Genomic DNA, 10893 nt, shown 5'->3' on the forward strand with positions numbered 1-10893 from the left:
TTATTATCAGACATGATGCAATAATATTTCAAATGTTCAAATAAGATTCCAACTGATTCCAATTTGTACATATTTGATGTTTAATGTACAGTTAGGGTGAGCAGGATTTTGGACCAATGAGATTTCACTGTGGGTTGGCTACTCGGCCTGATGCCATAGTAGTGGAAGTCGCTTGTCAAGGTTGTGGCTGGTTAGGAAAAAAACTCTGGACACTAACCCTAACCTAAACCTAACCTAATCCTAACCCTAGGTGACGTTTTGTCCAATCTGGCTCTCAACCAAAAAAGAGTTTGACACCCATACTGTCAGGTTAACCATATATTGCTTAATGAACTGTGTTACTTGTGGTTTTTCCTAAATGGTTTGTGTTTTGTTTGCAGGTGTACTCTCGGGAAAAGACAGAGTTGAGCACATCCTTCCCTCTCTGCCCTCTCTTTCACTCTCTGTCTCTTCACCACTCTCTCCTTCATTCTCCTCTCTGCCCTCCTCTTTTCCTCCCTTCCTGGCCTCTGCAGGTTCAAGCACATCTTTAATAACCTCATCCTCCTGTCTTCTCCGCTCCAACCCTCCCTCGTCCTCTTCCTTGCACTCCTCAGCCTCTCTCCTGCCTCCTGCATCTTTCTCTCTGCCCTCCATTTCTCTCCTGTCCCTTCATTCCAAATCTGCCAGCAGAGACAGCAGCAGTCAAACAGAGACTTTTAGAGCCGCATCCACCACAAGACAAGAGAAGACAGGTGAGACAGAGATACAGAGAGCGTAATTCACTGATAGGGCAAAATGTTAGCCTCCGTTGCCATCTTTTTTTCCATACCATGAATGGTGACTGTGGATAACGTTCTGCCTTTTATGTTCCACGGTAGAGAGTAGGTCATACGGTTTTGGAACAACATGAGGGTGAGTGCATGAGGATAGAATTTGTATTCTTTGATGAACTCAATACATTGGAGAAACTGGCTAGTAGGCAATGATGCAAGTAGTTTCGCGTAGCCTGACCTTTGACTGCGGCAAAAGATCTGGGCTCTATTGCAGCTTGAACTGGTCAAGAGCTGCAACCTTAAACAGGAAAAGCCATCTGACTGATGTTAAGCAATCATTCCTAGTCAGTTTTGTTATTACTTGACATTTAGGGGTGGTTATATTATATATACGCAAAGCGGTGGAATTTTTTTGTCACCCTAACGGGGTTTATTTTGCGATAACAACCGGCTGACTGTACCTTATGCCGCTTATTACACAGCTACTAACCAAAATAAACAAATACATGGACATAAAATATTGATTTGCGTTGAAATTATCTAATTATGTGAGAAGAAATAAATCGTTGAACAGTTGAAATTCACCTCCGGTTTGAGTTCTGTATTTTGTAATTAATGAGCGTCTGACTGCTCATTATGCATCGTATTACAAGATTGCTTGCCAATAAATAAACAAATGTACATAAAACATTAATTTGAGTTGAAATTATTTTATCAGCTTGCTTGTAGAAATTGCACATTGATCTGAGAAGCCGAAAAGATCGCAAATCCGCAATACCCGGATGAGCGGCCTGATATGTGGATGTGCGGTTGTTACTAAGAAATATCAGACCCCTAGATGGCGCCATTGACCAATCAGAATTGAGTATTCCAGAGAGCCATGTAATAAATTATTTTATATATATATATATATATATATATATATATATATATATATATATATATATATGTATGTATGTATGTACACCTGAGAAACTGGAGCGCACACCTGCTCATACGTTCAATAAAGCTTCCAGTTTCGAAGTGTTACAAATTTCGGTAAGCACAGACCAGAGTTTACTGCAGCAGACAGTGCACAAACTGTGTCCGTGGGTCCTGATCCTTGAGACTATGCTGCAAGTTACACTATGACCTGCACTATTTGCCACAAATATGCAAGAAAAAATATTATATACTGTATGGTAAAATAATTCCTTTGTCTCTAAGTCAAAAATAATTTAATCAAATAAGGCAAAATAGTTTAATGGCCAGTAAGAATATTAATGGTAGGTACATTTTCTAAATTCACCATTCCACTGCCAGGTGAGACTAAATATTTGGACCCTCTATGTGTGTGTTTATGTGCAGAATCTCAATCCACCAAGAGCAAAGCCCTAGATGGTCGAGCACAGCTGAGTGGAGGACAGAAGCTGCCTCTGCCTGATCCGGACCAGATGGAGATCCTCATCTGATAGAACAGCACTGGAAAATCTGTAGCATTCCTACAGAGAGCACAGCATTCCAGAGGGAAAGAAAAAGTGAGACAGAGAGAGAAGGATAAAAAGGAACAAAGGCCCTGTTTACACCTGGTATTGTTTATTGTACCTGGTACATTTTGGGCGATCCCATCACAAGTGGACAGGTGAGACATTTCAAAAAGATCACCCTAAACACATCTTGATACCAGGTGTTAAGGGGCCAAAAGAGAGAGCAGGAGAGAGCACATGAATTCTTGTGTTAAAACTTGTGTATTATTTAAGCCGTAAAGTTGTTTAAATCGTTGTTTTGATGGTTGTTTTAGGGGTTTATGGTTTATGGTGTTACGTCATCATGGCAATGAAGTTGTAAAATTGGCTATAACTTCACACAGATGCGGTTAGTAAGTGATTTTATCACACTAAAATCATGTTAACACACATATTGTTTATGTCTTGTGGCTATAATTTTGAAACAGTGAGTATGGCCCCTATTCACTTGCATTGTAAGTGCCTCACTGGAACCTCAATTTTTGCTTTTTTGTAAGAAAAGGAGGGACGAGTCAATATAAATTTTTATGGTAATCAACATTATGCCACAAATGCTGTCAATTGATCTTAACTTGTATTGAACCCAGAATATTCCTTTAAAAAAACACTGAATTTGATGATTGATCATGATTCTACTTGTCAGTTTTGGGTGATTCTCATGAAACCTGTCAAGAAAATGTCTTGGGAATATTAAACCCCAAATCAATTGCTTACAAAAAAAAAAATAACATTGTGGTAATGAGATTGGGGGGTAAAATGTGCATAACTGTCGTGTGTGTGTGTGTTTTTTTTTTGTTTTTTTTTTGCACGTTAGGTTCAGTAAAAACCCTCTTATCAAGTTGACTAGGACTTTTCACACTATGCTAAACCCTGGGTAATGTTTCACACTTTAAAAGAGGGTTATCAAACGTTCCAGGTGCTAACCCTGAATTGTGATGCCAAACGTATATTGTTTATATACGTATTTAAAGTATGAACATGGAACAAAATAACCCAGGATTACGGTAACTATTTTAAGTGTGAAAAGCCCATATGTGGTTCTTTAGAGACTGATAAAGTTTATGCAAACATGATATTACATGTAAAGGTTCTTCAGATTGTTTTTTTTTCCCAGTACATTTTCTAAAGAAACCATTGAATAAAATATTCTATAAAGGTTCACATATACAAAAGCCTTCATTCTAATCAGAACCTTTATTTTAAAGAATGTTATAAATGTCTTAAGCTGCCTTCTGTCTTAGTTTTTCAGCTGCCTCTTGTATAAGCGCATTCCATGGAGCTGTTTATTAGGATAAAAGTTGTTTATAATATTTGGAGCAATATTTTGTGTGGATGGATGTATCTACCAAAAAAATACTGTTTATTGTTATACTGTATGTACAGAAATTATAGCTTCATTCTCAGACTAAACGAGTGAATGTTGTGTCTATTGATTGAACTTGCTGCAAATACGAGTAGTGATTAATTAAATAATTTTACAACAATAACTACTGTTTTGCTTCATGTATGTAAAAACACCTGGAATAATGTCTCATACATGATAATACCATAAGTCCGCAAGTTGCCTTTAATTTTGCAGTACCCTGACATTGGCCCCATAATGATAGTCACTGAAAAGCTGCATTTCCCATCAGACATTTTTGCATCGGTTCAAATGTGTTAACCTTCTCCAATGGCGCGCCCGGAAGCATATTGCGTCAGTGTTTGTATAATCAGTGACAAGTGCAATTCAGAGATTGTATTTTGCCTCTAAGAATACATTTACTCCAGTGATGTTTGGCTTTAGGTTTTGATGGTAGAGTTCATAAAATATGCATTCCTACTCACTGTATTACTTTTGGCGCCTGTCTTTGGACATTTCACATGGACACTGGAGCTCACTTCCCACTTTGGCCACTGGGGGCAGTGGTTAAAATTTCGGGAAGCACAGACCGAGTTTAGCTCAAAAAAAGTCAACCTACTCTTTCTGTGAGATCAGTCTGATAGTTAATGAGCAAAGCCTGTTTGTCAGCTCAGTGGAAATCTCAGTAGCTCAGCTTCAATCATCAATTTTCTTAAAGCTCTGAAAAACGGGGTTCATTGTGTTCAGTTCATATATTTTAGGAAAGTGCATCTAGAATGGTAGTTGATTTATCAAGGGAAATTAATAGAAACATTTTCTAATTTAGTTGACATAGCACAAAATAAAAATTATGAAACTACTGGGTCAAGATGACCCCCTCTTGGGGCAAGAAGTCCCCCAGGGTAAACTCAAACGCATGAGTAGGCCTAGTACAAAATCTGACAGTTCTGCTTACTTAAACTTGTAATTTATTAACTTAAAACATTTGATGTAACTTTTTTTATGTAATTTTTTGAGTTCTGCTAATTTATTCGGGTTTACAGTGTGTAATTCCACATCTGCACAAATAAATCATCTCTTCTGCATCTCTCTCTCCATTGTACAGCTTTCAGCTGCTCATTTAACACTTGTTGAGTTCAGTGTGCGCGTGCGCATATTTACTGAATTAAGATGTTACAGATCTATAAACCTGTTAATTCGACATGTGAATGGCATTTTAAAGCGTCTCTGTAAGCGAGCGATGCATTATAACTATGCTCTTGTTTATTATCAACAAAGCTGTCAACACTATCTAATTTTTCTGCCTTTCATACCGTGGTGCTCCAAATACAGCACCAAGAAATGCTCAGTTGCAGGGTGAAAAGAAACACTTAAACAGATACAGTACATCTCATCTCCCTACAGCAGTTTTAATAAATATGTAATATACATAACCAATAATTATAGTAATAATAATACTTGAATATTAATAATATACATAAAATGAAATATTATTATCAGTCTATCTTTAATATACATATTATATAAGCAAGGTTCTCTCAGGATTTCATTTGTTGAAATTGTCATTTTTAATGTAACTGTTAAGTATTGACTTGTACTCTTAAAGTGATAGTTCACTCAAAAATGACATTTCTGTAATCACTTACTCACCTTTGTGTTGTTGCAAACCTGTGTGAGTTTCTTCCATTGAACTTAAAAGGAGATGTTAGGGAGAATGTTAGTTTCAGTCACCATTCACTTTTATTGTATGGAAAGTAAGATGCACAGTGAATGGTGCCTGAGACACACATCTCCTTTTGTGTTCTACGAAAGAGGCAAATTCATACAGAAATGAGGAAGAATAATGACAGAAATGTCATTTTTTTGGCTGAACTGCCCTTTAACTACCTGTTAAAGTATTTGTTGAAGGTATCTGCCAAGAACAAGAACATAAATGTAAGTCAACACATGACTGCATTACATCTTGTTGGGAAACAAGCGACTGAAGAAAAGGGCCATAATGTAGACTGTACTTAGAATCATTCTATCTGAATAAAACTAGAGGTAAGCATCAAGAAAAGTAGCCCCTGTGATATTTAAGTGAGATTGCTGTAAAATTTCAGATGTTTTAGTATTACACATTTCCCCCCCACTGCGAGAGCTGAATTCTGTAGGAAACATTGCTGTGCAGACCTATGAATACATACATATAAAGACCCATTTTAAAAAAAAAAAAATTTAAATTGAAGGCATGTCATAATAGTAATACTATGAATTCAGATTGAATTCCACTCAATTAGCCTATTAGGTTATAAGAAACAGAGATGATGTATGAAATGTACATCTAATGCATGGAAGTATTTAACAATAAACCCATAAGTTATAATAATTATAAAATTAATGATGACACCAGAATCAACCTTCTTCTTTACCTTGTCACTTCAAAATAAAAACAATATTTTTTTCTCCAAAAATCTGAATGCATTATTGTGTCCACAAGTCCTCCATTAACAAATAGACATAAAACATTAAATCTCCAACGTAATAGAATGTCACAGATCACTATTTTCCAATGACACAAAATTAGATCAATTAACTTAAAAACTGTTCATTTGGAACAAAATGTTGATATTCAGAGTAAATATCAAGATTAAGAGGAGCACAGTCATTCATTAAAGGTGTTGAAATTAGATTTAGTTAAGTTGGGGGAGGGGGCGTCTTCCCCCATCTTCTCCTATTGGTCGCTGTAAAATTTCCATCCTTCAGTTTGTGTTATTTCATTTTGATGACATTCTGTGTGTGTGTGTGTGTGTGTGTGTGTGTGTGTGTGTGCGTGTGTGTTAAAATTCATTTGTAAAGATCGTCTGCTGTTGTCCAGCGTGGTGATTGGCGATGTTGCGGGCGCGACCTGTCATATTAAAAAATGAGCTCTGAATCAGTGGGACGCGTGAACATATGTCGCAGTAGAATGGGATGAAAGGCCTCGCGCCGCGTCTTTCTCTCGCTTTCTCCTTAGCGCAAAAACTTCAGTCATGTTGATTTTTCCCATTAGGCTATGAAACACACTTTAGAATTAGTTTCTCTTCCAAATCTATGCATTTGAACTCCGGTCCATGTCCACTCAATTCTTGATGAATAGCCCACCAACGATGTTTAAGGAACATAAATTTATGTTAATATATATATATATATATATATATATATATATATATATATATATATATATATATATATAAACACATTTTAGCTGAGGCCTTAAAAAAAAAAAAAAAAATACAGCCCAACAAAAGATCGATAAATTAACCTACTTCGTTCTTGGTGTTATGCATGTTTACGGAAATTTGTGTCATTTAATACAGCATGCACGATGCGCGTTAAGACACCAATGCTCAATAAATAGTAGCATTTATTAGGCTATATTTAATAATAAAATAAACAGTTCAATAATACATAAAGAATTTTCCACCAAGAAATATAGGCTACTTATTCATGTGTTTCTAAGCATTGTAGTAGCTTGAAGCAACCATATTAAAATGTGCGGTCACAGCACACGTGTGCGTTTTGTGACATTTTACAATGGCCTCGAACGCGTCTCATCCAATCAGAAGAGAAAACTGTACATTTAAAAAAGAAAATAGTTTTAGACAGGAGAACTGAATAGAATGGAACAGAATGTTGGGATGTGATGTCATTCTGTTCAGTCTGCACCTGCTGTCCCACTTCCACCTGCCTGCAGCACTTCCTTCCCGTCTTCCCCACCCCGGTCCGGGTCACTCTCATTATCTGCGGATCAACGCGCGGTTTTGTCCGGTGGTTTTTCCCACGTCTGTGTGCTCTGCTGGCAGTCGCGTGGCTCCAGGCGAACAGATCACAGATGAATTCACAGACATCTGCCCATGCATGGCCGAGACACTCTTTTATCTGCTCACACCAGTACCCTAGTGCTGTAGTGAACTTGATTTTAAGCGACAGTAGGATCCAACCTACTTTGCAAATTCTCTAAAAAGGAAATGGTGCATTCATTTTGATTCAATTTTGGCCTTGAAGAAGCAAACAGCTATTCAAATTGTACAGGCATGTATTTTCTTTAAAGTCTTTATGTAATCATACCTCCCCCACATACTTCCCCCATTTAACTCTTAGAATCTATTTGTACTATTTGCACTGTATTGTATTTGTTTATTGATCAATAAAATAAAATAATGTACCTACTTTTAATTATTATACTGCAGCAGAAATTGGGAGTCACCGTCTATTTTTTTCCACCTTTGTGTAGATACTTGTTAAAGTGAAATTATTTAATGAATGTATGTATCTCTCTGCATTGTGTGGAGACACAGGAGAGACTGGGGCTAGTTATCACACTTTTTACTCCAGTGAATATTTCTCAGGGTAGGTTTATTTTTTAGAGTCAATTTCTGTATAGACACATAGCTACATGTACGTATTGGCTACAACAAAAGTTTCTGGACATCTCCACGGTTATTACCTAGCAAAACAGATACTATTCACTGAATGCATATTGACCTGTTTTTTTCAACTGTTTGCTCTAGCTTTAGAGCATTAGTCAAACTCAGTTCAACACTTAATTTAAAATAACGTACATATTAACACAGTGTTGGGTGATGGTAAAGTATTCAATTCAAATTTGTAAGGTGCTGTTTTCACAGAAGCTTTTCTAGTTGCCACATTCAACATTAAATAGGATGATGTCAGCAAAAGTCGACCACGTTTTTGTAAATCATACTGAACAGCATTACAATGTTTTATGACATGTCTTTTAAGGTCCGTCCGCCCGTCCATCTGTCTGTCTGTCTATCTATCTATCTATAAATCCATCCATCATAGTCTGTCTGTCTATCCGTCCGTCTGTTCGTCCGTCCATCCATCCATCATTGTCCATCCGTCTATCTATCTATCCATCTATCATCCATCATTGTCTGTCTGTCCGTCCATCCATCCATCCATCCATTTGTAATGCCCAGCTGGTATGTGATAGCTGTCCCGTATGTGTAAACCTCACTCCCCTGGCCTCAAGAGGTGCACTAGCGTCTGATGCTAGAGGCTGTAGCCTTTAGCCTCCTTGTTAGCACCCGCATCCCATGCCAGAGACCCCGGTTTGAATCCCACACGGAGCGGGTCAAGCAGGTCCGGTTACACATCTATCTATCTATCTATCTATATATCTATACATCCATCCATCATTGTCTGTCTGTTCGTCCATCCATCTGATTATCTGTCCATCCATCCATCCATCCATCTTTGTCCGTCCATCTATCTATCTATCTATCCATCTATCTATCCATCTATCATCCATCATTGTCTGTCTAGCGCCGCCTCCCATGCCAGAGACCTGAGTTCGAATCCTGCTCAGAGTGGGTCGAGCAGGTCTGGTTTCACATCTATCTATACATCTATATAGTGGTGCAGCGCTGCTGAGACTCGGGCACGAGAGACACGTTTGTTTTCTGAAAAGTTTTGTTATATGTTAAAGTTTGTTAAGTTTATTAAGTGTGCTGAAGTCAAAAGTAACAAAATAACAAGATGGGGAAGAAGACTGTCGGAGTGAAGTTGTTGTTGGTACTGACTGCATCCAGTGTTTGCATGCAATACTACCCCGCCATCATGTTTACCAGGGGAAGCGACCAGGTGCTACGGGGTTGTGGCAGAGAATGGCTGTTGTCCTTATGAAAAAGAGCGGTACCAGAACCGGGCCTGCTAGACAACGTTCCAGAGGAGTTGTTGCGACGGCATGGAGACAGTCAGCTGCGGAAACGAGGGAGGAGGAACAGCATTCAACATCGACTCCGCCAAAGATGCAACAAGCCACCGCTGCCATCAGTACTCTTCAGCAATGCTCACTCCCTGGGGAACAAGATGGAGGAGTTGTGCCTGAACACAAGAGTCTGCAATGAATACCGTGAGTCATGCCTCATTATCAACACAGAGACCTGGCTTCATGGAGATTTCCCGGACTTATTGATTCAGGTACAAGGCTTCACAAATGTTCGTATGGACAGAAATAATAACTCAGGGAAAATGAAGGGAGGTGGCATTTGTGTTTTTATTAAGGACACTTGGTGCAGGAATTACTCAATAAAAGATACGGTATGTACCTCCTGACCTTGAACTTGTATGTTTAAGTCTAAGACCTTTTTATCTACCCAGAGACTATGGGAATATTTTCATTTGCGCTGTATACATCCTGCCCAGTGGGAACACATCCAAAGCTGCTTTACGGATAGCCGACAGTGTCCATCAGCAATTGCAAAATAAGCCTAATGCACCGATATTTGTATTGGGGGACTTCAATCACTGTAAAATGGACTACGCTCTTCCAGGGTTCCAGCAATATGTTAATAAAAGCACACGGAAAAATAAGATGCTGGACAAATGTTATGGCAATATTAAAAATGCATATGCTACTAAGATTAGACTTTCAAATTCGGACCATAACACCATCCAGCTAATTCCCATCTTCAGGTCCACCTTTAAAAGAAGCAAACCTGTCTCACAGACTGTCAGTGTGTGGCAGGATAGGAATAAGGAGGAGCTAAGTGGCTGCTTCCTCTCCACAGATTGGGAGGTTTTCTATCAAGACAATAATATAGACAGTAATGCGGAGGTGATCACAGGGTACATTCATTTTTGTGTCGAGACTGTAGTTCCAAAAAAGACTATTAGGATATACCCAAACAATAAAGACTACATTATGCCTGAGATTAAACACTGCATTAAATGGAAAAAAACAAGCCTTCAGGAACAACAATACAATGGAACTGAGAGCAGTTCAAAGAGAACTAATGGGGAAATTATGGGAAGTGCGGGAGCAACATATGGGGCTTTTCCACTGCACGGTAAGGCTTGACTTGACTCGACTCTGCTCACTTTTAAGGGGTTTTCCACTGTGGAAAGTACCTGGTACCTGGTAATTTTTTTAGTACCTCGGTCAAGGTTCCAAGCAAGCCGATACTAAATGTGATGTCAAAACCCTGCAGATCACTGACTGATCAGAGAGAATCGTCACTACCAGCGTCACTGGATTTGCGACATGGGACATCAACCCGCTAGTTTTAAAGTTAGCAACAGCGATAGCAGTCTCATTTGTTCACGCAACTTTTGAATTGTAAAAAGAAATGGCTGTGCACAAAACCACGCCGTGGTCAATAAACGAGGTGCAGATGTTCCTCTCGTTAGTAGCCGAGGAGAGGATCCAACGAGAGCTGGATGGGGCGACGCAACTATGACGATCAGCCTATAATCCCACCCACGTTGAGGCGGCACTAAACTGCAGTGGAAAAGCAAGCTCAGA

The 10893-nt window shown here is 38.6% G+C and overlaps 1 protein-coding gene across 4 annotated transcripts in view; it reads left to right on the forward strand.

The window, feature by feature from the left end:
- The window catches only part of LOC127429486 (angiomotin-like protein 1), a 48590-nt gene extending 44733 nt beyond the window's left edge, over positions 1–3857 (forward strand). For 2 of the 4 annotated variants that reach the window (XM_051678513.1, XM_051678512.1), the window contains exons 12-13: positions 381–734; positions 2103–3857. In XM_051678513.1, coding sequence (XP_051534473.1) covers positions 381–734; positions 2103–2206 — 458 coding nt within the window. In that variant the 3' untranslated portion in view covers positions 2207–3857. The remainder of the gene's footprint in view (positions 1–380; positions 735–2102) is intronic. The other 2 variants (XM_051678515.1, XM_051678514.1) reach the window with 2 other exon arrangements.
- The last annotated feature ends 7036 nt before the right edge of the window (positions 3858–10893 follow it).

This window comes from Myxocyprinus asiaticus, chromosome 39 (genome assembly GCF_019703515.2).
Source record: "Myxocyprinus asiaticus isolate MX2 ecotype Aquarium Trade chromosome 39, UBuf_Myxa_2, whole genome shotgun sequence".
In the NCBI taxonomy this organism is placed as follows: domain Eukaryota; kingdom Metazoa; phylum Chordata; class Actinopteri; order Cypriniformes; family Catostomidae; genus Myxocyprinus; species Myxocyprinus asiaticus.